General features: G+C 50.0%; 1 protein-coding gene across 3 annotated transcripts; it reads left to right on the forward strand.

The window, feature by feature from the left end:
* Positions 1-1,963: 1,963 nt before the first annotated feature.
* Positions 1,964-27,800, forward strand: SLC25A33 (solute carrier family 25 member 33). Of its 3 annotated transcripts, XM_064730593.1 has the most exons (8): positions 1,964-2,223; positions 7,189-7,288; positions 20,221-20,403; positions 22,683-22,760; positions 23,797-23,897; positions 24,666-24,732; positions 25,998-26,278; positions 27,241-27,800. In XM_064730593.1, the coding sequence occupies exons 3-8, from the start codon at positions 20,357-20,359 to the stop codon at positions 27,441-27,443; spliced, it is 777 nt and encodes a 258-aa protein (XP_064586663.1). In that variant the 5' UTR covers positions 1,964-2,223; positions 7,189-7,288; positions 20,221-20,356; the 3' UTR covers positions 27,444-27,800. The 3 variants fall into 3 exon arrangements, with proteins under 3 accessions (XP_064586663.1, XP_064586662.1, XP_064586664.1); XM_064730592.1 differs by lacking the exons at positions 1,964-2,223; positions 7,189-7,288 and adding an exon at positions 15,044-15,251; XM_064730594.1 differs by lacking the exons at positions 1,964-2,223; positions 7,189-7,288 and adding an exon at positions 17,515-17,639.
* The last annotated feature ends 123 nt before the right edge of the window (positions 27,801-27,923 follow it).

Below are 27,923 nucleotides of genomic sequence, written 5' to 3' on the forward strand. Positions count from 1 at the left end.
TGGTCTTGATAAGATCTGTTTCTACTGAATTTGAGGTCCAGCAGAGAGACTTGAGCAGCACCAGCTGTTCCTCCTACACATGATCTGTATTTTTCAAGCTGTCTAGACACCTGGGTGGGTTGCACACATTACCAGCACAGGTATTAATCATGTCAAATGTTCCTTTTCTCTACAGGTTGGTTTTGTTTCATGAGCTTTGTGGAACCCAGGGGAACACAGGGATTCAACAGGCAAGTGAGGAATTTGAACACTGAGGCTGACATTGGCCATTTTTCATCCTGACCTGGTGCAGGGATTTCAGGATTTCAGGAATTATTGGCTGTGGTGTTTGGTGACACCATGGCTCCAAACCATGTGTTCCACTGTGCTCTTTGTGAAATGCTGCTGAATGAAAACTCACTGAAACTGCTGCACAATGGGAAGTTACAGCAGTGACAGATTTACAGAAATGAAATTTACCACTGATTGTACAGGGAAACCCAGAAGGACGGGCACTCAGGGTCCTTATGTGCATCCTACTCGGGTAAATACGAATGTTTTCAATGAATGCTCTCACAGATGCCAGCTGCCTATTCCAAAGTGAAGTGCTGTGTGATAAATCCTTTTCATTAATTAATCAGTGCTGTGTGATTAATCCTTTTTGTTAGAAAGAAGGGGATTCTCCATATTCAATCTGACTGGTTTATTTGCATTAAAACCCAGGGAAATGCAGATGGAAAGGGTGAGGGAAGGACAGGAGCCCCTGAGAAGCTGCTCCCACATCTCAGACCCAGATCCTGGCAGATGCCAGACCTGGGAAGGGGATTTGGGGATCCCTGACGTTCTCAGCAGGCCCTTGGGCACACGGGGCTGTCCTTCCTTGTGTTTGAACCTGAGCATGGCCCTTTATCCCGTCCCTGGGATAAACTTGTTTTCCTCTCAGGTTGCCTGGCACTGGCGCTGATCACAAGAACTTTTGGTGAGCACAAGGGGTGTATCTTTCTCTACAAACAGCAAAGGCAAATAAAACAATATTGTGGTCAAACGGGCGGGGTGTTTGCAACCTAAACAGGCATGAGAATCCCAGGACCAGCTGTGATTCATTTCCCAGCAGGTTTACCTTGCAGTTGAGGGGAACTGAGCAGCAGCATCAAACACCCTCTTTGCAGGAGGGGATGGGCACTGGCAGAGCAGATCCAACCCTGGATGCAGAAGGATTGCTGGTCAGGAAAAGCCTCTGACACGTGAACCCTTTAAGCAGGTGCCTTTGGCAAAGGTTCAGAATCACAGCTGGCAAGGGGAGGGTTGGCCCTGGGGCTGGTAGGGGCCACAGGCTGGCACACCCAGGGCATCCCTGTGGGTGCAGAATGGGCACAGGCAGCACCCAGGGCATTCCTGTGTGTGCAGAATGGGCACGGCAGCTCCAGGGCATTCCTGAGGGTGCAGAATGGGCACGGCGGCACCAGGCATCCTGTGGTGCAGAATGGGCACAGGCAGCACCCAGGGCATCCCTGTGGGTGCAGAATGGGCACAGGCAGGGCTGGCAGCACCCAGGGCATTCCTGAGGGTGCAGAATGGGCACAGGCAGCACCCAGGGCATCCCTGTGGGTGCAGAATGGGCACAGGCGGCACCCAGGGCATTCCTGAGGGTGCAGAATGGGCACAGGCAGCACCCAGGGCATCCCTGTGGGTGCAGAATGGGCACAGGCAGCACCCAGGGCATCCCTGTGGGTGCAGAATGGGCACAGGCAGCACCCAGGGCATTCCTGAGGGTGCTTCCCAGTGGCTCCAAAGGCCCTGGAGCTGTGTGAGGGGAGCAGCAGGCTGCAGGCCGTTCCTGAATTCTCTCAGATATCCTTCCTGCCAAATCCTCTTGGCCAGGGCTTGGGCAATGCAGGCAGGCTGCATGTACAAACACTCTTGTGTACGTCCAGGCGTGCAGGGCGTGCCAAAGTGGACAGCCTGTCCTGCCTGGGCCTGCCAGAGATTTGTGTTTTGTCCAGCGGAAAGGAAAACATCCTTTTCTCTGCGCTCTCTGGAATTTGAAGCTGAGAGGCCTCAGGAGCAAAATGCAAACAATGGTTATCTGCTGCTGTGGGATGCAACAGGTGCATCTGTGATTAGCCCATGTTAGGTGTTTGTAATTAATGGGCAATCACAACCCAGCTGGCTCAAATGTGCCCAGGAGTGAAGCTGCCAGCAAAGCCCCTGTGTGGAAACCCTGCCTGGAAAAGAGTCACAAAGGTACTTTCCAGCTTTTATGGTGACTAAAATCATAGAAAGGGGGCAAGGAAAGGAAAGGGGCCATTCATGTTTTTTTTTCTGCTTTGCTATTTTCGATGATTTTAAAACTTGGTTCTAATTAGGTGATGCGAATTCTTCGGATGAACTCTGGGTCTGAGGGGGAATATAAGGTTTTATAGAGCCTGGTGTGAGCTGTGTGTTTGTGCCTTGTCTCCTAGCAGCACAAACCACATGGATGTGAGAGGCTGTTTTATGATCCGCCAGGGCTGTTGCTGGACAGGCTGCAGTGAGCTGAGTTATTCCAACCACGCTGGGTTGCTGCTCCCTCCCTCTTTCTCTCTTTTTTCCCTTCTTTCCCTTTTTTTTCCTCTTTTTTTGTCAGTTTTTCTTTCCCTTCCTCGCAGGGAGGTGTGAGAGGGATGGAGGCTCTCACCAGCCCCGTGCCAGGACTCTGTGCCTGGGCTTGGCACCAGGGGCCCTTCTCATTCTCATTTCTCATCCCTTTTCCCTTTTTTCTCCTGCTGGCTGGGATTCCACCAGGCGTTTCTAAGGAGGCAGTGAACTATGCTGGTTCCCCTTTCAGCTGCTCATCTCTTTAGTGTTTTCAAGGAAAAAAAAAAAAAAAAACAAAAAGAAAAAAAAGAAAACCAACCCAAAAGCAGCAGCTCTGTGCTCCTGCTGAGCAGCAACTCCCACCAGTGGGTTTGGGGCTCAGGGTGCCCCTGCCACCTCCTGCTCACAGCTGGGCACCTCTGGGCGTGGGCAGGCTCAAAATCCACCTGGGCACACACAGAGCCCAAATTCCACCCTGCCTGGGCTCACTTTGGGTTCACTTCTTGCTGCTTTGGGCTCCCCGGGCTGATCCTGCTCCTCCTGTCAGCCTGGGGCTCTGCAGGAATGAGACCCCCAGAAATGAGACCCCAGGAATGAGACCCCCCTATTCCCAGAATTACCCCACTCCTGTCACCTGGGGCTCTGCAGGCTGTGACTGCAGGAATGAGACCACCAGGAATGACACCCCCTTAAATGACACCCCCAGAAATGACAGCCCCAATTCCCAGGGTCCCCCCGCTCCTGTGATCCCTGGGAAGAGCCATTCACTGGATTTCATGGCTTTATTTAAAAGAGAGTGCCAGGGAAGGGAAGGGCAGCCCTGCTGCTCTTTCACTGCACGTGTTTCCACTGAGACTCTGATTCCTGCCCTCTCTGCATCTCAAGCAGAAAAAAAAGAGCTTTTTACCTACAGGGAAAGAACTAATGAGGTTTATTTAGCAGGTCAATATTTTAGATAAATTGTTTCTGGCCTGTTTCTGGTTGCACTTCGCTGCAGACTTGCCCAGCCTCTCTGAGCTGCTCTGGGCTCTGATCTCAGGAGCTGTGAGCAGTTTGTTTTAGCCATGTGTGTTCATGCTGGCCCATCTCACACACCCCACTGATTCAGCATGGCCAAAACTGCCCTGCAGCTGCTCTGCTTGCTCTCTGCTCACAATTTCTTCTCTGTAGTAATGTTTTTATTTTTTTGTTTTGTTCATATGCAGCCAGCTGCAGAGGAGCAATGTGAAGAAACGTGATCTAATACAATGGTATTTACTAAATATACACATTTTATGCCTGGCTCTATACATCCTCCCAGCTTCTGGAGCCCTCCCTAGCACAGGACACCATGCCAATAGGAAGTTTAAAGAAATAGAAGGTTTAGAGAAACCTTCATGCCAATGGAAGGTTTAAAGAAACCCCTTCCCATTGCTCCACACCACAACAAGCCAAAATAATGCATTTGTGTTTTCTCTCACTGAAATGTGGTTCTTTCACTCACCTGCATCACAAAGGGGAGTGGGAAGGTTTGTGTGCAGTAAAACAAGACACAAAAGAGGTCCCTGGGCAGGGTGTGGGGAATTATTTCATTTTCTCTTCTGGCAAAAATATTTAATTTGGGTGGAAAGGGGAATATCACTTCAAGAATATCACTTTGACCAATATACGTGGTCAAAGCTGTTGGCCACCTATAAAGGCAGAGCCCAAAAGGCACTTTCCCTCTGTTATATCAATGTCTTTAAGTCCTCCTGGTGCATAAAGGGCTGAGTGGAGCAGGATGTCACCTCGCCAAATGAGTCTCTTTGTCTGCACTTTTCTGGTTTTTCTTCCTGCCTGATGGAGCTGTGCTTTGTTTACTTATTGGTGCACTTTTTGCCCCCTTTTATTCTAAGGGAAAGTGTTTGAAGTGCAGGATCCTTTATTGGGGATGCAGTGCAGCAAACACATCAGGCAGGGGATGAGCTGAGGCTGAAGGAGGCAAAAATCCCTTATTCCAGCAGGGATGTTTAACACCATCCCAACCTCACTAGTGAGCATCACAGAGCAGGGAAACTGAGGCACGGCAAGGAGCTGACTCCCTGAATGGCAGCAAAAGGCCAGGGCAGAGCAGGGAAACTGAGGCACGGCAAGGAGCTGACTCCCTGAATGGCAGCAAAAGGGCAGGGCAGAGCAGGGAAACTGAGGCACGGCAAGGAGCTGACTCCCTGAATGGCAGCAAAAGGCCAGGGCAGAGCAGGGAACGGAGCCACAGCCTCCTGGATCCCTGTCCACAGCTCTCCTCACAGGACACAGCGTTTCTGGCTTTGGGTGTTGCCTGCTTTCTGTTGCTCTGTCTGCACAGGAAGCAGTTCACTGAGACGTGAATAAACGTGAATAGTGCTCAGAGTTGGTTGGGGTTTTTTTTTTTTCACCCTGTTTTCCTTTTAAAGGACAGTCTCCCAAAATAAATGTTCCCTTGAGTCAGTTCAATCTCCAGTAGGAAGAGTTTCCACAGAGTAAAGGCCTTTACCATTAGTAGTGGACAAATGGGTGACTCAAAATTTTTAAAAGCATAGCCCATGATCATATAACCTGCTAAATTAGGAACTGGTGTCATTGAGTGTTCTGCTCAGTAACTTCTGAGAACAGCTCATGTGGATACTTCAGGGAAAAACAGCCCTGCCCTCCCTGTCACCTGCCCTGGGTCTCCATAAGGCACAATTGTGTAACGTTAATTTCTCTGTAATATCTCTTTGGGAGCAGCATCATCACCCTTCCAGCCTCTTCACTGCTCCCTGAAAATGGCCTGGCCCCAGTTGTGTCCCCCAGCTGGGATTCCCATGGATTGTGGCACGGGGACATGGGCACAGCACTGCCCTGTCCTGGGTGGATTCGCTGCTGCCTCTGCCAGGCCTTGTCCCCAGCCCTGGGCCCTTTGTCCTGAGCAGCTCAGAGCTGTGACTTTCCACCCCTCATTCCCTTCTGTCTGCTCTGACTCACTGCCAGGACCTGACTGCGGCTTCTTTATTGCTTGAATGACACAAATCACTGTCACAAGGGCAGCTCTGGCCAGGCACGTCCCCACTGTGCCAGAATGCTCATCCCAAACCTGTCAGGACAGGATGCCAGGGACCAGTGTGCCCCCAGAGTGAGTGTCTGCACCCCCCGTCCATGCTGCAGGCAGGGCAGGCAGTGGGAGCTGCAGAGGAAAGCGCTCTGGACAGAGAGGGGTTAACAGCTCAGACACCTCAGGGAAGGGAGGAGAGAGTGAGGCAGACAAAGGGTGGGAAATGCAGTTTCCTGCTGCAAGAACTTTGGCTGACACGTTTGCTGTGAGCAACAGAGCCCTGTCTGATTGTCTGATGGTTATTTATAAATGAACTGCCCAGCAATGATCCCTTATCACAGGGCAGTGTCTGCACACCCAGCGGCGAGGAATCAACCCAGAGCTGATGGGGTTTGCGACAGAGCTCAGCACATTGCCCTGAACCCTCTTCTATGGGGAGTCCAGCAGAATTCACAGGTTAAAACCAGAGAAAGGACCCTTGTGCCACCCTTGTGCTGGGCAGGATTGCTCAGCTTGGCTCTCTGTGCTGCCCGATTCTTTGTCTCTCTCTCAACCCAAGCGCCTGGGCTGGTTGAATTCCTCCAGCTCAGATGGGGAGGAATTAATTCCAGCTCAGATGGGCACAGGGAGAGGCTGTGCTGGCACATCCACCAGGAGGTTTCCAGCACCTCTGGGTCCCTGGACTGTGCTGTGCACCCCTGTCTGTGGGTCCCTGGATTGTGCTGTCTGATCCCTAAGCCTGTTTTACCCCCAGAGAAGGCAGCAGAGCCCTGAGAGCACAGCCTGGCATCCTCACCTCCCCTGCCAGCGCCTGCACTGCAGGACTCAGCCCTGGCCCTCTCTCTGATTTAGGATGAGCCAATGTTTGGGCAGTGCCTTTCTGCTGGGCTGACCCATCTCTGGGTGACAGCGAGGTTTGCAGGTCAGATGTGTGCGTGGGATCCCCGGGAGAAAGTGGAGTGTTTCTGCAGGCTGTTATTACAGCCAATTATGCCTGTAAAAGCTGCTTTCCGGGTGGAAGGTTGAGGTGTTTGGTGACAAGCAGGTCACACGGGGGACACGGAGGGGCATTTATTGCCACACCACACGGCTCCCTGTCCCCGGCGTGCCCTGCAGAACCGGTTCTCCCTGCCAGAGGCAGAGCCCAAACGCTGAGAGCAAGAGCAGGGGGCAGAGGGAGGGGAGCCTGTCCAGGCTCTCCTTGCCCCGAAGGGCTGCAGGCAGAGCCGACATGGAAACTCCTCCAGCCTGGTGTCAGGGCTCCATCCGCCCCGCCAGGCTGTCCCAGGTGTCCTGTCACAGGTTTGGGACATCAGTGGCCACACACTGACCCAGCCATGCTGACAGCACAGCAGAGAGACACAAATACAGGCACCCAAAGCCCCTGCCTGATTGCTGTGCCAGGGCCAAGATGGAAATAAATTCATCTTGTGAGCCTTCTCTATGGATGGGGTTTCCACAAGGGAGCCAGAGCCAGCTCCCAGGCAAAACAAAAGGGCTTCCATCCCATTCCAGTCCAAGAGATCAAGGAAATCAGTTTTACCCAAAACCAGGCCAATATTCTGGAACAAATCATTCTGTAATTCTTCTGTTTTCCCACCTAGATCCCAGGACAACGTCACCCAAACCTTGTTTAACAGTGGACTGCACCTATGTTGCATAAAATTGAATTAACGGAAAGGAGCTGCAGAGATGGACTATCAGGTAATGCCTCTCTCCCTCGTGCCTGGGCAGCTGCAGGCTCACTGCACTCATGTTCCCTCGTGTTCAAGGGGCAGTAGAGCTCCTCATTTGTGTTACTGTCATGAATTAGTCAGTTCTGACCCTTGAGAGAGAGCTGCTGTCGTGTCAGGCTGTCAGCAGAGCTTCACTGTGAATTTTACCTGCTGAATATGGATGTTTTTGCTGTTGTGGTAGAATGGAGATTTGCCTACATCTCAGGTAATTGCTGAGCCATTAAGCTGCTCCTCACTCACTTTAATTCCTTGTGGCAACAGGTAAAATCAGATTTACTCTTGAATACTGAAGATTGCCAGTGAGATGTGGCCAGTGGAGCTCAGGGGCTGGGTCAGCTCTTGTGTCCCATCCCAAACCCCATTCCCAGTGCTGGTGCAGCTCTCCCTGTGCCCATCCAGCTGTGCTGCTGCCCTGGGGCTGTGCCACCTGCCCCCAGCCCTTTGATGTATAAATAACGCTGTGCTCACGGCTGCTGAATGTTGTTTATACCCCACTGGCTGCCAGGGCTATAAATACCCTGCTGCGTCTAGACTGGCTCTAAACTTGGCTTTGGGCACCCAGATTGGTGAGAGGGGTGGTTCCATCTCTCAGCACAAAGGAGCTGCCCCAGAGAGTTTGATCTGGGCTCCAGAGGGGGCTTGGCAAGAGAATTCTGTGCTGCTGCCATGCCAGAGCAGCACTGGCCCCAGAATGAAGGGGGAAATCTCCTGAGGCTTGTTTGTGGGTGTGGAACATGGGCACAGAATTGTGATGGATTGCCTGTGAGTGTGGCACAGGGCACAGAATTGTTCTGCCTTGCTGTGAGTGTGGAACATGGGCACAGAATTGTTCTGCCTTGCTGTGAGTGTGGAACATGGGCACAGAACTGTTCTGGCTCACCTGTGAGTGTGGCACATGGGCACAGAATTGTTCTGCCTTGCTGTGAGTGTGGCACAGGGCACAGAACTGTTCTGGCTCACCTGTGAGTGTGGCACATGGGCACAGAATAGTTCCGCCTTGCTGTGAGTGTAGAACAGGGCACAGAATTGTTCTGCCTTGCTGTGGGTGTGGAACATGGGCACAGAATTGTGATGGATTGCCTGTGAGTGTGGAACAGGGCACAGAATTGTTCTGGCTCACCTGTGAGTGTGGAACAGGGCACAGAATTGTTCCACCTTGCTCTGAGTGTAGAACAGGGCACAGAATTGTTCAGGCTCACCTGTGAGTGGAACATGGCACAGAATTGTGATGGATTGCCTGTGAGTGTGGCACAGGGCACAGAACTGTTCTGCCTTGCTGTGAGTGTGGCACAGGGCGCAGGGCGATGCTCAGGGGGCTGTGTCAGCACTCTGGGCTGGATGAGCTGCCTGCCCTGGAATCTGCAGGGCTCTGGCTGTCCCGGGGAGGCTGCAGAGCTCATTTCCTCAGGGCTGGCACCAGCTCTGCTCCCCAGCCCCGCGGAGCTGTAGGGAGGCCGGAGGTGAGGCGTGTTTGAGCTGTCACCTGGGCAACAGCTAAACACTGACTTCAGATCAAACTGTAAAACAGCTCAGCACGGGGTGGGGAGGCAGGGCAGGGGGATTGCTGCTGCTCCAGCCCCGTGGGAGCCCCATAAAGCCCTCAGTGCAAAGCTGCTGCTGCAAGGCAGGCTGGCCCAGCTCAGAGAGCCAGGCTGAGCTGGTCCTGTCACCTGAGCTGGTCCTGTCACCTGAGCTGGTCCTGTCACCATCACACCCCTCACCTGGCACCTCCCCTGCCCTCCTGGGCTCTGCTGGCACTCTGCCTGCCCCATGGAACACACCCAGGGGGAGGTTTAGCTCAGGTTGAACACCCCAGAGCCTCTGAGCACCAGCCTGGGGGTCTGGCACCAGAGAAACCGCTGGAATTATCCAATGGCAGCTTCATTTTGGGGTTTATCCTTGGAATTAATGCAAAGGACAGAGGGAGCACGGGGCTTAGGCTGGGCCTGGGGCACCTGTGAGGAACATGTGAGGAACCTGTGAGGTACCTGTGGGTTACCTGAGGCTGTGGCTGGAGTACCTGTGGGGTACCTGGGGTACCTGTGAGATACCTGAGGCACCTGTGAAGTACCCGGGGTACCTTTGAGGCACCTGAGGTAGTGGCTGGGTACCTGTGGGGTACCTGTGAGGCACCTGAGGCTGTGGCTGGGTACCTGTTGGGTACCTGTGAGGCACCTGAGGCTGTGGCTGGGTACCTGTGGGGCACCTGTGAGGTACCTGGGGTACCTGTGAGGTACCTGAGGCTGTACCTGTGTGACCCAAGCCCAGCTCTCCAGGCTCAGCAGTGATTCTGAGACGAGCTAAGGGTTTTGCAGAGTCTGTAAAGCACGGCCTAAGCTTGCCATGGTGCCCCGTGTCCCTGGGACAGGGCAGGGCTGGGTTTGCTCTCTCTCCCAGATTTGCTGGGAATGGCTGGAGCAGGGCACTGAGGCACAGAGCCACTGCCAGGACAGCCCTGGAGCTGGCCCTGCTCTCGGGGCTCACCCAGGCAGAGCGAGCCTGCAGGGTTCTCAGACACACACACAGGGATGGGGCTGTGTCTGACAGGCAGCATGAGGTCACCCTGTCAGCCCCTCTGGGTGAGATATATCAACAGGCTGCCCTTTGCCTTGCATGCAGTAATTCATGTTTTAAAATCTGCTTGTGCTGCTTCCCCTCCCCTCTTAACCCATTCCCAGCCTTTGCCTTTCCTCATTGTTTCAGTCAGAGAGGACAAAGTGTGAATTACATCAAATAATGACATTTTCCAGAGTCATCTGTTCCTTTCAGTGGCCAACAAACCCTGAGATCACACACAGCATCCCCAGAAATCCATAAAACAGAAATAATTCTCCCTCATTTACCTGCCTGATCCCCCTCAGACTGAGCCATGTAGGTTTTACAGTGGGATTAAACCTGCAGTGGGATCCTGAGGATCAGATTTAAAATTGGCATTCAGGGCACATTTCAGCACAGCTGCTGAGCCCACAGGGCTGAGGTGCCCACAGCACAAAGACAGGCCCTGGCTCCAGGTTTTATTTCCCAAAATCCACAATAAATGGCAGGCTAACAGAAAGGGTGGGCTGGGCGCTGGCCACAGGAATTCCATAGGTAGATTTATTCTGTCACTGCACAGAGCCTGGATCTGTCCTGCATGTGGAGAAAGGAAATTAACACAACAGAGAACTTGACATAAAAGTGTTTTATATCATCTCCTATAAAACAACCCATAAATCCCTGCCCTGCTGCTCCACCCCTCCACATGGTTTTCATTTCAGGGGCTGGCTGAGAGGCAGAGTGGAGGGTACAGAGCACAAATTCTTGGTGGGAGAGGTTCCCTTCCCTCTAGGCTTCCTCCTCTCCCCTTGTCCCTGTGCCTGCAGCACAGCATTCACCTCTGGTGAGCAGCCACAGCTGGAGCAAGGCAGCATCTGCCACATCTGTCACATCTGCCACATCTGTCCCAGCCCCAGGACACCCATGGGAGCACTCAGGGCACTGCCTGGGCTGGGGGAGCTCTTGCAGCAGCAGGAAAAGGGGAAAGGGCTGAGCTTTGAGAGATCCTGGTGTTCAGATTCCGTCCCCAAAGAAATCCTGAGATGTCTCAGGGCATTGCAGCTTACTGTGGAGTTTTGGGGAGCTGGCTGAGGAGATTTCTGGAAGGGTCTGGTGGCTGGCAGTGTCAGATGCACAGAAAAAGAGGCAGTGCCCATAAAGCTGTGACAATAGGACACACAGTCCTTGAGGGGTTTATTGCAGGAGCCCTGCTGCTGGCTCATTGCTCCTGCAGCCATTTGTGATCTTACAGAGCACATTTAAATGAAAATCCTCCTTCGCTGAATAAAAAACAAATCCAGGGGAAAATATGTTCAAATTGTAGCAATTATGGCTTTTGTTGCTGTAAAACTTAATCCTCATCTTGGGCTGTTGGAGCAGAGTGTTTTAAGGCCGTGCTGGACAGAAGATTTACTGGGACAAACCTGAAGGTCAGGCAGAGCTTTAATGTTGCAGGGGGAGCCTTGGAGGATTCAGGGAGTGTGCACAGAGCCAGGTGTCAGGGACGGGGGAAAGGAAGAGCTCCTGGAGTGACCCAATGAACCCTGCACTGCAAGGCATGGAAAATGTTGGTTACAGCCTTGTTACAGCAAAGATCAAGACACAGGAAACATTGGAAAGGATTGTTTAAAGCTAAGCTAATGATAATAAAAAAGCAGATGTGGAAGGCAATAAAAGTGATGGGATGGGCAGCCATTTTACTGAGCACTTTATGCTGATGTTAGCTCATAAAACAGCAGAGCCTTTGGAAACCGAGCTCCTCTCCTCTGTGCATTCCATCCTCCCTCCAGTTATTTAATCCCTCTTCAGAAATCACCAATCCTTATTTTAAGGGAAAAATTGCATCAAGTGATTATCTGCAAACCCAAGGAGGTGGGAGGCATTGCTGAGATGACAGAGATTTCACCTTGCAGGCATTTTGTGAGTTAAACTGCAGAGAACCAGGGGCAGGGCAGACAGATGTGGATCACACTGAGGATGTTCCCACCACGTTTCTGCTGTGATTACAGCTGGGGGATGGCAGAGCACGGGGGTGCTGCAGCTGTCACCATCATGCCAGGGCTCAGATTGGGAGCAGCTCTCACTCTGCTCCATAACAATGTTCTGTTCACCTGTATTATATATAGTATATATAAAGAATATATATAAAATATAAAAAATATATATTATCTATTATCTATTATATTATATAATATATAATATATAATATATAATATATAATATATAATTAATTATAATATATAATTATAATATATAAATATAGAATATATAAATATAAAATTATATAAATATATAGTGTATATATATACATATATATACATATATATATATATATATATAGTATAGCATTGTCCTTAGTCCCCAGCAGGAAGCAGTGTCCCCTCAGTGGCCCTGGTGACATTTAATGACAATTTAACAATTTCATGACAATTTACCAATTTAAATTTAACGACAATTTAACCTGGGAGGGCAGGAAAGACGCAGGCTGTGGTCAGTGACCCCTGGCTGTGCTGGAGCTGGAATGCTCCTCCCAGCCTGGCGTGCTGCCTTGGCAGGGTGGGAAGCTCCACACTGCACCCCCTCAGCCCCCCACCCAGCCCACTCCCCATTCACGGCATGCCTGGTCCCTGAGCTCACTCCTGAATGGGGTCCAGGTAGCTCCTTGTGCCTCAGCTGCTCGTCCTGAGCCCTGGATCTCTGACTCTGCTCCATCTGTTTCCCATTAATCCCAGTCCTGCCTGCAGAGGAGCTTGCTGTGGTGATGGAGGGAAGCTGATTCACATGGGGGGATGCTGCCACTCTGCTCCATTGATCCCCTTTTAATCCTCCAAAAATCAGGATTCTGTCTGCCTGTGTCTGACAATGTCCCCTATATCTGAGCATATCCCCTGCTCTGAGGGCAGGTGAGTGCTGTTATCAGGTGTGCATCACCACCAGAGAGATTCCCTTGGTGGCAGGGATGCACTTGGAAATAGTGAGAGCCCCACAGACACCACTGACAGCAGGCCCCTGTCACCAGGGGCTTGGGCTGCTCTGGGCTCAGTGTTTCCAGGAAGGAAACAGAATTCCTCGTGCTCCTGCTTGACTGTGTGGCTGGTTTCTATTTGATGCCAGGAAATAGCGGGGTTGCAGAGCTCTATCTGTTGTTTTGGACTATTTCACCAATATTTCACCTAACTCAGGGCTGGAGACAGATGTGCTACAGGAATGTCAGACCCAGCTCCAGCTGCAGTCAGTGGAAAAAGAGGAACTGCCTTGAGTGGGAGCTGGACTGGGAGCTGAAACAGTGAGTGCAGTGGTGCTGCAATGCCTTTCATCTCAAAGACACTGGGTGAGATCCAGGCTGTGCTGGTAATGCTTGGGAAGCTGCCAGCAGCTAATGATGTGGAACAAGCTGGTGACTCCTTGCTCCAGTTTGTAGGAAGCCACCAGACAAAACAAGGCCCAGGAATAGCCAGCTCCAGCCTTTCCTGGTTGGGTTCCTGCTGTCCTGGCGTGGCAGTAATTCAGGAACTTCCCCTGATGTGGCTCCTGCGGTGTCTGATCTGCGGAGACCACAGTGCTCTGTGCACATTTATCCTGATGAAATTCCCTAGAAATGCTCAGCGGCTGTACCAGCAGTGTCTGGAGCGCGGAGTTTGCCCAGATCTGGCCCATTCTGGTCTGAAAACTCTGATAATTCTCAGCATGACACAGAATCTGCTCTGGTTTCCTTGATGCCCCCACAGCTCCCGGGGGTGAGGGGATGGAGCAGACACATCCCAGGGTGTGCAGCCCTGCAGCTCAAACCCTGCATGGCTGAGGCAAGGAAGAGATTGATTCTCCAGCAATGCCCCTCTGGCAGGGCAGCATGCAGGGGACTGCACAGTCCATACCCAGCCCAGTTTGGGATCAGGACCAGCAATGGCAATGGGGAAGGGAGGCATTCCCTGCACAGCTGTACAGATGTTGAGGCTGGGCAAGCAGCTATGAGCAAGCACAGCTCCTCGTGCCACCTGGCCAAGGAGAAGGTAAACCAAGGTGATGATGCCCAGGAAGCTGGGAGAGCTTTTGCTGTCTGGCTCAAAGAAAGAGCGCAATGGCTTTGTGTGCCATGGCTTCAGAGAAATCGGAGCTTTTTAGAGCTGATCTCTTCTTGGAGACGTGTTTGGTGAGGGGGAACAGGAGCCATAAGAGAGCACTTTCGGAGTCATTTAGGCATTTCCAGGCAAAGGTGCAGCCAGGCTGCCCAAGATCAATGCTGTGCTCAATCCCTGCAGCTGCCGGGCGGTTCTGCTGCCAACGCTGCTCCTGCAGTGCTCCCTGCTGGGGAAGGAGCTGCCGAGGATCCTGTCCTGCAGCCCGGCGAGGAGCGCTGTGCCTGGGGGATGTGCAGCACCCGGGCTGGAACCGTGCTAACCGAGCGGGAGCCGCTCTAGCCGGGCTGGAGCTGCGTTAACCGGGCTGGAGCCGCACTAACCAAGCTAAAGCCTTGCAAACTGGACTGCAGCAGCCATTCTAACCGGGCTGGAGCCCCGCTGCAGGAAGGAGCCCGGCCGGTGCAGGGCAGGTGGCCCAGGGCTCAGTAACTGTTGCTGCTCTCTGTGACAGCGGTGCTCGGGCTCGGAGCGGCTCGGAGCGGCTCGGAGCAGCCCCGGGCCAGCCCCGGTGCGGACCCCGCGTGTCACACTGCTCCGTGGAGGGGACTGTCCCTCCTCAGCGGGACAGTCAGATCAGGGTCTGGCACTGTTCCCAGCGTGCTGCCGGCCAGGGGGCGGGATAACTGACCCCATCCCAGAGCCCTGCTCACCCGGCTCGGGCTCGGTGCCGGAGCGGCGCTGCGGTCACCGCGGCACCGGGACACGGCCGGGACAGCGCGGCAGAGGGCGCTGCGGCAGAACCGGGCGGGAACGGAACAGATTACAGTTGTGGTAATAAAGGGACGGTTTTGGTGAAAATCTCGCAGTGAGCCGCCTGGAGCTGGCCTGGTGTGGCGCCTCCCTGCTGAACGGTGTTCTTTATCCACAGCGCGCCCCACACAAAGCCTGTAGCTGCTTTACCGGCGCTGTAACACCCCCCAATAATCTGCACCTCGTCCCTAAACATTCCCGGCAGGTTTGGGATTAGACGATCCCTAAAATGATTTTATTTTTGTCTTCGGCTGCCCCGTGACGTCACAGAGGGGGGCGGTGTCTCCCTCTGCAATGACGTCACGCGTGGCCGCCGGTCACGCCCCCCCGGCGGCGTCACGCGCGCGCGGCCCGTTCGGCGCGCGGCCCGGCGGTGACACCGGGAGCCGGCACCGCCCTGCCCTTCATCCTCCTCATCATCCTCATCCTCATCGTCCTCATCGTCCTCTTCACCGCCATGGCGGGCGGCCCGCAGGAGAACACCCTGCTGCACCTCTTCGCCGGGGGGTGAGTGCGGGGCACCGGGCAGGGCCGGGACCCGCTGTGCCCCCGGGATCGGGGCATTACCGGGACCCGCTGTGCCCGAGGGGCGGACAGACCCCGCAGTGGCCGGGCCGGGGCCGCTGCCCTCAGCCGCAGCTCCGTTCCCCGCCGGAGGCGAGCGGGGCCTTTCCCGCCCCCGTTCCCGAGCGCCGGGCGCTCCCGGGCCGCGCTGTCGCCACATGCGGCGGTGCTCGGTGACAAAGGCCAGCCCGGGCGGTGAATGACCCGGTACGGCCCGCGGGATGCCGGCCCGGTTCCCCACGGCCGGGGATGCCGGTCCCCGTGCCCACAGCCGGCCGCAGCTCCGTGCTGCAGAGCGGGGCGAGCTCTGCTCAGCGATGCCGGGCTCCCTCCGGCCTGCGGGGGCACAGCACGGGAACAGGGGTGGGGAAGGTGCTGGCGCTCGTGTCTGAATGAGACCTGGCGTGGCAGCCCACTTCTGTTCTTGCTTCAAGGACTTGTATTGGGTTTGTTGTGTTAAAAGCTAAAAGTAACAGCCCTAACCCATAAAGCACCAACCAGAAACCCTTAGAAAATTAAATTATTGTAGTTATTTTAATAGTAGTCGAGGAAGATAATTGTATGGTGTAAATTAGGTTTTAATCATCTGTTGTACAGATTAAGTGCACTTTTGGCCTTGTCAAAATACTTTATTTCAGTTTTTTAACAGCTTAATTATCTGAGTAATAGACTATTCCTGAGTGCTTGTCAGCTGACAGTAATTAGGAAGCCAACATGAAACCTGTTGTTATTTTAAATCTGTCTGATTTAAGTAGACCATTGGTTTTTCTGTTGCTTAACAGGATACTTCTGTTTCCTCTGACATGTCCCTGGAGCGATAGGTTTATTTAATATAACATTAAACCAAACAAATGTTGAGTTTTTCAGAGACGCTGCCCTTCTGCTGGCCTGAATGCTCTGTCCCCTCTGCCTGCCCCACCTGCATCAGAGCAGTACCTGGAGCCTGGGACAGAAGCTGGACCTGGGTGTACATGTGGAATTTGTTTGCACAGTAACAGCGCCCATCCAGAGCTCCTGCTGTCCTCGTGTAACTCCTCAGACTATAAATAAATAGGAATTTTAAACTCAACAGTGTTTTAATCTAGTTCTGGGAAGCCAGCATCTTCCTTGGTGATTTATTGTACTCCTGCCTTCTGCAGGGATCCTTCTGCAGTACTCTGTTCAGTTGTAAAGTGAAAGTTAGAGAAAGTTAAAGGAACCCATTCACTTGAAATAATTTTGATGGAGGCATTGTTGGGTTTTCTGGGAAGGTGGGGATGGGCTGTGGTGTCAGATTAAAAGGAATTCCTATCTCTGTGTTTGCACAAAGCAGGCAGGCCAGCCTTAGACAGTCTGAGGGGCCAGAATAGAATGTTTGGCACTTCAGGGGCTGGGAGTGATGAAATGCACCTGAGTGTTGCACAGCGCTGTCCAGCTGTTGAAACAGATGGTTTCCTATTAACCAGGTTATTCAGGCAGACAGACTCCTTGCCCCTTTAGTTTCTGTTAGTTCCTTTCCAGGCCTCCAGCAGCAGCAGCAAGCCAAGAGTCCCCAGGGGCTGTGGTGGGAGCCTGGCTCTGGGGGCAGCAGGGACAGTGATGCCCCAGTGGCACAACAGACACGAGGGTGTTTACAGCTCAGGGCTCCTGTTTCCCTGCTGAAGCCGGTGCAGTTGTTGCTTGTTTTTGTTTGGGAAAAGCTGTTCTCCATGTTGTTTTCCCAGCTGGAGGAATGCTGGTTGCTCCAGAGATTTCCTAAGAAGTGGTGGTGTTAGGCAATGTGCTGATGCTGACAAACAGGATGGGAAATGTTTCCACCTGTGACGTGGAGAGAAGCAGCGTTCACCTGAAGATGTTTGTGTGGTCGAGCACTGGGAGCTGTGCTGGGATTGACTGTCCCACCCTGCTCCTGGTTCAGGCTCCTGTGCATTCCCCACCTCAAGGAGCACAGGAAATGCTTACAGGAATAGCTACACCTGGTAACAGCGTGATTAGGTGGAAATTGAATGAATGGTTAATGGCATTAAAGCATTAGGAGCAGTCTGTATTGCTCTGAAACTCAGTTTCCTTGGCATCTGGGAATGCAGAGGCTTGTTTTGTTCACAATCTGGATGATGCAGTAATGAAATATCAAAGGTGGAACCTGCTTTGCTGTTTCAGGTGTGCGTGTCGTGCTAGAGCATGTGGCATGTTTTAGAAAATCAATACAAAATCAAATACAAGCCAAATGTGTCAGGCTGCTTCTGAGCTGTGATTGCTGTAACCAGGCAGCTCCATCATTTTGTGACCTTGCTGAAGTCAGTGGTGCTCTGCTGGAAGGATTTTGTTCTGCAGGACTCCTTTAACATCCAGGTTGGCTTGATGTTTGTATTAAGAATATTGCTCAGTAATTAAATCTAGGACTGATGAAGTAAGCCTTAATTAAGATTCTTGGCATCTCTGTCAGTTGTGCTAGTGGGTGCTGAGAGTTTGTTTCAAATGCAGGTCATTGATACTTTGGGGATGGACTCTGTACAGACAGGAACCTGGCAGCAGGAGAAAAATGGGAATTGGATTCTGATGTGTGTCCTCTGCGTGTTTTTTAAACATTCTTCTCTTTATGGAAGTAAATTCTATTTCTTCAGCTGTTAATAGGGAGTACATTCTGTATCTCCATGTTTGACCTGTTGAAAACACTCTGCCGTGGTGTTTTGTTTCCAGGGGGTTTCTGTGCTGTTCACCAAGGACAGATTTAGACTCTGCTTGAGGATTTTTGCAAGAGGCTCGTGCAGTAAGCACTGCATTCACATCTCTGGAGCTGTTGTGCTGCACTGATGCACCAAAAAACCCTGACTCACAGAGTGAAGGCTTGATTGCAGCTCACGATTTTCCCAAATCCAATTTATCCTGCTCCATATCCCTGAGTGTTTCAGGGTCTGTGGCTGTTTATGCAGCTGAGGCTGTTTGTAGGCATTTGGGACACCCAAGGAATACAAAGTGTTTCTTCTGTGCAGGGTGTGTTGTTTTTCAGGCGTCTTCCCAGGGGATGATGTGTGGGAATCCCATGCAAAGGAAAATCATCTCATCTGAAAAAGCTGCCCAATACATCAAAGTCCTTACTTGAACTATCTGCAGTGTGTTTATATTTGGGACGTAATGTGTGCACCCTGGTGACACTCTGAGAATTGCTGTTAGATAAGGGGATTTTTTCTGAAATGTTCCACTGACAACATAAACTCTGAGCTGCTAAAACTGGTGTTGCAGATACTAACTTGTCATGCTGGGTATCAGAGGATTATATATGCATTAGCAGAAATACTTGAATATTAAAGGCTGCATAGATTAACTGGATTATCAGGCTGAAAGGCAAGGAGTGGGCTAGGAAGGCAAGAAGAGGAAGTTGTGTTCCCTGGGGTGTTCTTTGGAGCCTGGTGAAGAGCCTGGAGTTCTGTGGCTGCCCAGCCTGGGTGGCCACGCTGTTAATGCACCTCTGGGGCTTGGGCACAGAATGGTTTCTGTTCAGATAAAACACTCTGGTTCAGCAGGCAAAATGAGCTGCATTCATGGGCTGGTGTGCATCTGCAGCTTGGAGCTTTCTGCCATTCTTTCATTGCCCTTTCCCTGTGTTTAAAAAAAGATTCTCCTAGTAAGGTAGTTATGTCTGGAAGGGGCTTTAGAAAATACCCACTAATGCCTTTATTAATGGCCTTCTGTGGATCTCTGTTCCCAAATTAGTGCATGCAGTGTTCTTTAGCAAGCAATGTGGGGTTTTGTACACAAGAAAAAGGGTACAGATATTTTTTAAAATTCATTTCCCTTTCATGGAAAGCTACCAAAATTGCAATTTCACATGAACATCAAAGAGATTTAAGTTGTTGACCCCCGGTGTTTTCTAAGGAAAATCATAAACACCGGTTTCTAGAGCAATCACATGCTTTGACACTTGTGCAAACAAAGGAAATATTTCCTAGCCAGTTCAGCTGTAGTAAATACCCTTGCAAGAAACCCAAAATATTTACTGAAGTCTTCCTAAATCCCAGTGTGTTTGAGCAATAAAATGTAGATATATTACCTTTTAGCCAACCTCAGCATTATGTTTAATCATGAAGTTTGCCAGAAGGAACATTCAATTACCCAAGAGGAACAGCAGCAGAGAGAGAAATAGTTTGACCAGATCATGGATAAAATTAGGACTCATACACTTTATATTCTTGCCCAATGTGCTTTTTTTGAGGCTCAGTCTGATTGTATTAAGATGAATATATGCCTGTTATAGGGTCATGTGTGTATAATATTTCATTGTTGTCCCTCTGTTATCAGAGTATGGGAGGTCTGTTCTTTAGGAGCCTTTCTGCCCTGTTATTCTGTTTACCAACCCTCCTTCTCATCCTTGCTGCTTCCTTCCCTTCTTCCCCCTTAAAAAAGTTGATATCCATTGTTTTTAGAAGTACCTAGCGTAGTGTAGTTTTGGTGTTTGCTACTTCTGAAGGCAGTTTTTTAATCACAAGTACTGAAATGGTGAATAATTATGTTATTTTCTTTCATTCTGTAGTGTCCTAATCCCCAGTGGCTTGATCTCATGTGGCAGCTTCCTGCTTCCCATAAGAAAAATGGGAAAAATCCATGCGAGGCTGTGTCTGTTTTAGGACAGCAGCTCTGAGAGATGGATGCCATGGAAGCTTTTACAGGCAGAGCTCCCAGGTCCTGGCAGGGCGTGGGAGCAGTCACTGGTCCCCTGACCCCGTGGTCCGTCAGGGATGTTTGTTGGTGCTGGAATCACCTCTGTGTTTACCATTCCCATCCCTGCCCACCAGGGCATGGGCACAGTCTGGTGCCAAACTGCCTGTTTGTCCAGTGTGGAACAACCAGAGCAGCCTTCAGACCTCATTGCTGTGCTTCTGCACATCCCTGCAACAGCCTTTGTCACATTCTGCCTTCTCTTTGTGCTCTGCAGGTGTGGAGGAACAGTTGGAGCCATCTTTACCTGTCCCTTAGAGGTAATAAAGACAAGGCTTCAATCTTCAAAGCTGGCCTTCACCAGGACTGTGTACTACCCCCAGGTGCAGCTGGGGACCATCAGTGGGGAAGGAATGGTCAGGCCAACGTCTGTGTCCCCTGGGCTCTTCAGTGTTCTCAAGTGAGTGCTGCTCCTCCTCCAGTCACCATTCCCAGTTCCACTTCACTAAAATAAAATATCCTGTGGGGTCCTGGGGCTGTGACCTTCTCAGCTGTGGCTGCCTTACTGAGCTCTCCTCTGCTGCCAGCTGTTGTCTTTGCTGATCATTGTTGTGCATCAGTCCTGGCTACACCTGTCTTGGTCTCTGTTAAAAGCCTTGAGTGGTGCAGACTGCAATGTTTGATGCTCTAGCTGCTCCCTTTCAGATGTGTGCTCATAAAGAAAAGGAAATGTGAAATTATCAAACAGCTGCTCAAAGTTCCACCAGCATCTGTGACAATCTCAGCTCCTGTATGTTGATAGCACAGCACCATGGATTTATGGTCAGCCCTCCTGCAGGAGGATTGAGTTTGTTTGGCTGCCTGGGCAGCCCAGGGGGATGCAGAGGTCCTGCAGAGATCAGGTGGCAGCAGTGCCAAGGAAAATACTGCCCGGCAGAGCGAGCTGAATGATTTTATGTAAGGCCAGCACGCCTGGCAGGCTGCCTGGGGAGAAGCTGCACAGTTATATAACACTGAGTGCTAATTCAAATTCTCTGCAGAGCTCTCTGGCTGGAGTCATTCTGGGACTTGAGTTTCTGTATTGTAAACAGCCTGCTCTCCCCTGCCAAACATTTCTTTGTCTACTCAGAGGTGAGTCTAGAGCAATTCGTGACTGAATGCAGAAGGCAGTGCCAGTTGCTTTGATTTTAATGCCCTTTCCTTTGCTGTCTTTTCACCTTGCAGCACTGGACTTTAGGCAGCTGTAACTAAAGAAAGTGAAAACTTTTGAGGCAGAAAGATCTTAATTAATCCTCTGGGCCCATCGTTTTCTGGAGTTGTCTTTTATTTTTAGGGAGAGAAGAAATGATTTAAAATGGGTCAGCCTTTTAATATATTTATTAAGCTCATTAAGTTTGGTGACTGGGACCTTGATTTAATTTCACTTCAGGAATTGCTTAGCTGTGTGTATTGCTAAGCTTTTAACCTGATTACTTTAGATGCTTGAGAAGTGAGAGCAAAGTGTTTCTGCTGTCATTCCCTTGCAGGCAGCGTCTGTGAGGAGCAGATAATGCTATTGATAATTACCTGAGAAAATACAAATGTTTGAAGAAAGAAGTGAAGTTCAGTCCCTTGCTTTTACCCTTTCATCCCTTTCTCAGTCCTGATCATTGCCAAGCTGGACATGACTTGGACATGGTTTGGGAAAATTGTATGGCTAAGGAAGGAGCCCTGGCAGTGAAATTGCTCTGTGAGAGTTAAAGGTGTTAAGTATGAAAGGCCTTGACTGCTGTAAATAGAAGGAGAACAGGTACCCAGAGGGCAGGTTCAGGCTGCTGCTGATAGAAAGCACTCCAGAAGGGCAGGCTGGTTTGTCTAATCCATTTAGGATTCTGATGAGTTAGCCCAGCTGGAAGCTGCAGTCGTGACTGTTAAGTGACAAAGAACAAGTAGTTGGTGGATCTGTCTCCTTGGAAACACTCAGCCCTGGAGTTTATACAGAAAGTTCAGCTCTGCTGCAGAAAACAAAAGTGTTCCAGAAGCTGCTGCTGTCAAATGAGGTTGGGCTGAAATCTGTGGGGAGCACTCTGAGCAGTGCCAGTGACCTGGAGAGCAAACTGTGAAAGGCTGGAGAGCAAACTGTGAAAGGCTGGAGAGCAAACTGTGAAAGGCTGGCAGCTCCAGAGGGTGCAGTGCACACCCACAGAGCCACCCAGAATTGGAATTTCTTGCCTGCTTTTCCCAGGGTGAGCTGCTGGGGCAGACTGTGCACTCCCATTGTTTGTAGTGGGATTGCCACATTCAGCTTTCTTGGGGGAAAGCACATCCCTAGGTAATTGTGAAAGGAAAAAAGGATTTCTTTTTCCATTCCTCTGTACAGGACTGTATGGGAAGCAAACTTCTGAATTGCTTAGATACAGAGAACTCTAAAAATATTCTTTGTTCATCAGTCAGCTATCACTGGCTTCTCCATGAAACTTTAATTCAATTCCTAACAGCTTTCAAAGAATGGAAATCATAACCCCATGCCATTTGACACCCATTTGCCTGTAGAGCACTGAATTTTATGGTACAGTGGTTTTTACTCAGTGTATAATTCCACTTATTTCGAAGTATATCATGTAGATTAAAATCTAACAGCTCCACAAGTCATAGTCTTTGCTTTTGTGTAGTTCTTTTGGCTTTCTGCCCAAGAGAACAAGAAACTAACTTTGAACTCAAATACTGTCTTCTCCCTCCCTGTTTGTTTTGTATTTTAAGGTCAATTCTGGAAAAAGAAGGACCAAGGTCACTCTTCCGAGGGCTGGGTCCAAACTTGGTTGGAGTTGCACCATCTAGGTAAATAGTTAAACTATTGCTAAAAGCCATGTTTAAGGTGCCAACACAAATGTTGCAGTGCATTTGTGATTCAAAATAATAGGTCATGAAGTTCTCCCTTCTGTAAACTGAGATTTGTGTCTGCATTCTGCTCAGTATACACATCGAGAAACACTGATAAAAATCTGGTTTACACTTCTGTAACACTGGAAGATGCAGAGTAAATAAGGCACTTAAATGCCAACTATACTTAAGTTCCAGTTTATTGTAAGAGCCACTTCTGAGCTTGGAAAGGAAGAGAAAGCAGTGCAGAAAAGCCTGTAGGTTAATAATTGCATTATTCTAATGTCCTGTTTCCCTTGGACCCATGGCAGTGCCTGCCTAGGGAGTGGGAGCTGCATGCCAGGGGACAGGAGTTCTCTCTGGGCCTTGCTTGCCCAAATTCTTCTCAAATGAAAAGCTGCAGCTGAGGGGGCAGGAGTCTCATTGGTGCCACACAGCCCCAGAAGGAGTGTGTCCTTTCAGCAGCACCAGAGTTTGTCCTGTTCTTGGCAGGGCTGAAGATCTCTCTGTCTAGGAAATTATAAACTCATTAGCACTTTGGATATTGGCAGATGTTCTCTGCCTGAAACTGAACCAGTTAGAGCCAGTTTTCCAGAGAAGGGAACCTGAGGAGAGGTGAACTCCCTCTCTGGCCTCTTGCCTGGTAGGTGGGATGTCCCCACAGAAGCAGGGAATGCTGTTTCTGTACAGGTGACCCCTGCAGCAGGGCTCTGAGTCCAGGGCTCTGCTTTTCCATGCAACCCACTCGTGCTGTCTGCAGCCCCATGCTGCCTCCCACAGCAAAATATTCCTGCCCTGTGGGTGTCAAGTCAAACTGTGGCACTGCAGTGTAAGGGAAGAGGGAACACAAACCCCCTGTGTCCATGCAGATGGAAGCAGTCATGTGGAGGCCTCCTCAGAGAGTTGTGGTTTTCAGGGGGCTGGGAAAAGAACAGTAATTGTCCAGTTGGGCATTATCTGTTTTACAATGCTTTTCTTCTTTTTTCCCCCACAGAGCTGTCTATTTTGCCTGCTACTCCAAAGCCAAAGAGCAGTTTAACAGCATGTTTGTGCCCAACAGCAACATTGTGCACATTTGTTCTGCAGGTTCTGCAGGTGAGTGTTTGTAATTCTTAGAACAGAGGCCGGTGTGTGGCAGGTGCTGAAAATGTGCCCTAAGTCTGGGTTGGTATATGCCAAAACCCAGGAGTTTGTTAGCTCTAGCTGGCCTTGTCTACAGAGGAAATGTTTTTCTGTTCAGCACAGAAATATTTCTAGATTGTTGTTTACTAATTTAGGATGTTTTTTCCTACTGCAATGCTCTGGTCATGTCTCTTAATGCAAGGAAAAATATTCGTAAACACCATTAAACTTCTGATACTGCTTTTGCCAAATTGTTTCAGGATGTTGTATTTTTCCTACCAGGCTGGGAAAAAATAGTTTGTTCTTGTAGGAAAAATACTGCAGAAGAGCTCCCCTAGTTCAGTCATCAGTCACCAGAGTGGTCACTAAAAATAATCATTCCCTAAGCAAGCTCTTAATTAGGGGTGGGTTCTGTTAATGAGCAGCTCAATGGCACCACCTACAGCCCTGGGGAACACGAGTCCAGTTCAGCTTTGTGTCCCCAAGGGTTTCCTTTGAGCTGGAATTCCAAATCCAGCCAGGAAGGCAGGGATCTTGTCTGCAACAGCCCTTAGGAGCATGACACACAAATTCAAATAGGTGCAAAAAGGAAGAGTCCATGGGTTGATGCCTCCTGAATTTTAACATGAAATTGGAAGCTGTGCCCCTGTGTGGCTTTTGAAAGTGTCTCTGCACAGGGTGTGAGGTTCATGGCAATACAATGGCCTGGCTTCAGCTGCACTTGTGGTCGTGTTTTTTCAGCCTTTATCACAAATTCCCTGATGAACCCTATATGGATGGTGAAAACAAGAATGCAGCTGGAACGGAAGTGAGTGACTGAGGGGGGGAATGGGAGCCTCTGGGTGGCCACAGCAGCCTCTGGAAAACTGAACCATCATGGTTTTACTCATGGCTCTTTGTATTTTGATAGGTCTTGCCCAGTTTTTCCCTGACTCTCAGTTCCACCTTCCAAGCCATGTTTCTGTGTGGTCAGACTAAAGGTTCATGTTCTGTGTGTCTTTCTGCAGTTTGGTGCACAGAAACTATTGAGAAGGATGTGGGAGTTGCCTTGAGTGCTGGGTTAGGTTCAGCCTCTGGTTTCACTGTAAATCTTTGGTTTAGCATAGCATTATTTCTCTGTGTTGCTAACAGAATCCTCTGGGGTTGAAGATGAGGATAAATGTGTTGAGGACACAAGGTTGTGATGCAGCAGTGGTGGAAGCTGTGGAAGGGCCATGAGAGCTAAGTGGGAGGCTGAGCATGAGGGTGAAGCCTGTGTCCCTTTTGGCAGCATCACCTGCCCTGCTCCCAGGTCAGCCAGGTGGGGTGCTCAGGAGGCTGTAACAGAAAGGGTGCTGCCTTCAAACTGGGGTGAACACACAGCAGTTTATTTCATATCATTTCCTACAAGCAATAAGGATCTACTGCAGTGGTTTAATGTTCTTTTGCATCATGTTACTGTTAACCACGCATCCAGAAGACAGAGGGAATTTGACAGCAATTTCTTTTAGTTGAATGCTTCACAGTCACTGGTGGATATCAAAGCAATAAGGGACTCTGCTAATAACCTGACTGCTTAGAATGGAAATTCCTTCCTGCAAGGACATGCTAGGTCAGATTAAAAGGATCTTATGAGGCACGACAACTTTATAAATAATTTATAAGACTTAATTCCAGCACTTTGCAGGGTGGCACCTCTGAACTGAGTGCTGCCTCTCAAAATGAAGGATCATATCTCATGCAGCAGGACTTCTGTCTCTGGGCCTGCTGAAGATGGCTTTAAATGGAATCATCAGTTTGACACAAAGCCGTGTGTCTTCAGTGCTTATTGTCTTTTAGCCTTGGTGTGAACTGTGACAGACTAGATTGAACTTGAGCTGAAGGAAATATGACTATATATTAGTGAAGTAGCACAGCCAAGTGTGCACTCTTAGCATTGTAGTCCTGCTCTGTGCAGCTTTCCTGGGAGAATTTTGGAGTAAAAGTTAGAGAACCATTTCCATAGCTATAAAAAGTATTGAAAGCCATAAGGGTTTTTTTAATACTAATTATTTTGCCTGACTCATGATATGTTCTGTTCTGTTTGTTTTCTAGAGTGAGGGGCTCCAAACCAATGAATGCTTTGCAGTGTGCTAGATATGTTTACCAGACAGAAGGTGTCCGTGGTTTCTATAGGGGCCTGACTGCCTCCTATGCAGGGATTTCTGAGACCATTATCTGCTTTGCTATTTATGAAAGTTTAAAAAAGCACTTGAAGGAAGTCCAGCTGCCCCCTTCCTCTAACGGGACCGAGAGGACCTCGACGAGCTTCTTTGGACTGATGGTTGCTGCTGCTGTTTCCAAGGGCTGTGCCTCCTGTATTGCTTATCCTCATGGTATGTTAACCCTGCCATTTGTGAGTGCACTACAACAGCTGCTGCCTGGAATCTGAGACAAATGCAGGGTCTGGGGCTGTAAAAGCCTTTGCTGTTTGCAGGGCCAAATGCAAGGTACTGTGGCTTCTGCACTGGCATTTTCAGTACTGGTCCCACTGTTCCTAGTGAGACATGTGCTTGGTGATTGGGACTTGCTGGTTCAAAACAACTCAAAAGCCACCAAAAACTGATTGCCTAATGTTTCTGTTCTCACTATAGCCTCAGCTGGGTAAGTACCCACAGCCTATGGATTCTGTGATCAGGCTGTGGGAAGCACTTGGGGACTGAACAGTGTTAGTCTTTTTGGATAGATAGAAATGACATGGTTGTGTAGAAGGACCAGTATTGATTATGTGAACATCAGTAAAGCATTTAGAGCTGTATTAGCTTCAATGAGCCAATCATTCATTTATTCCACATGAAAGAGAAATCCTCTTTAACTGTCCCTCCTGCCTGAAGGGTGGTGTGTCCAGGGTTCCCTGGTGAGCTCCTCTTTAACTCCCTCCTGCCTGGAGGGCAGTGTGTCCAGGGTCCCTGGTGAATTCCTCTTTAACTCCCTCCTCTGAGGGCAGTGTGTCCAGGGTTCCTGGTGAGCTCCTCTTTAACTGTCCCTCCTGCCTGAAGGGTGGTGTGTCCAGGGTTCCCTGGTGAACTCCTCTCTAACTCTCCCTCCTGCCTGGAGGGCAGTGTGTCCAGGGTTCCTCCTGCCTGAAGGGCAGTGTGTCCAGGGTTCCTCCTGCCTGAAGGGCAGTGTGTCCAGGGTTCTGGGGTTCTCCTCCTGCCTGAAGGGCAGTGTGTCCAGGGTTCCTGGCTGGCTGTGCCAGCTGCTGCAGAAGGTTTCCCTGTCCCTGGGGTTTGCCCACAGGAGCCCTGCTGCTGCTGGCAGTTTCTCATGGTGACTGTGGGCTGTGTTCTGTGTGCAGAGGTGATCCGGACGCGGCTGCGGGAGGAGGGCACCAAGTACAAGGCTTTCCTGCAGACAGCACGGCTGGTGGCACGGGAGGAGGGCTACCTGGCCTTCTACAGAGGACTCTTTGCCCAGCTCATCAGGCAGATCCCAAACACAGCCATTGTCCTGTCCACCTACGAGCTGATCGTGTACCTCTTGGAAGACCACGCAAAGTAGCAGAGCCAAGGCTCCTGTTACAGACTGAAGACCAATTTCTTCACTGAACAAATAGTCCTTTAAGAGACTGTTGCAGGTGGCAGTGCTGGTGGAAACACTACAAGTCTGTGACCATCTGTGGATATTTCCTTTTGGACTCATGCTTTCTAAAAGGTCTCAAGTCATTAATGTTAATAGTTAATTATAATTTTTTTTAACTTGATAATTAAACTACTACTAAATTAATTACAGTATTTAATTTAATTATATGTTTGTTCTTTTCCTTAAGCACAGCCATATGTGGTCAAGGAATGTACCTCATACTATCAAGTGATCTCTTGGACTGATGTTCATTAAAACTGTATTAAAACAGGAGAACTGGCTTGGACATTTGAAACTGTGTTCTTACAACTGGGTTATATTGCTTTTGAGCACTGTAATAGCCTAAGTGCCCACATAAGTTTGAGTAATTCTGTTTTTTTCAGGGTGCATCGTTCACTG

The sequence above is a fragment of the Zonotrichia leucophrys genome, chromosome 21 (assembly GCF_028769735.1).
Source record: "Zonotrichia leucophrys gambelii isolate GWCS_2022_RI chromosome 21, RI_Zleu_2.0, whole genome shotgun sequence".
Taxonomy (NCBI): domain Eukaryota; kingdom Metazoa; phylum Chordata; class Aves; order Passeriformes; family Passerellidae; genus Zonotrichia; species Zonotrichia leucophrys.

What these genes read in the sequence shown, in the direction of transcription:
- SLC25A33 (XM_064730592.1), top strand. Translation starts at nt 15,202, where the DNA reads ATGGCGGGCGGCCCGCAGGAGAACACCCTGCTGCACCTCTTCGCCGGG. An exon ending in CTGCACCTCTTCGCCGGGGG is followed by an intron (nt 15,252 to 20,220) that starts GTGAGTGCGGGG and finishes TGTGCTCTGCAG; the next exon opens with GTGTGGAGGAACAGTTGGAG. An exon ending in GTTGGAGTTGCACCATCTAG is followed by an intron (nt 22,761 to 23,796) that starts GTAAATAGTTAA and finishes TTTCCCCCACAG; the next exon opens with AGCTGTCTATTTTGCCTGCT.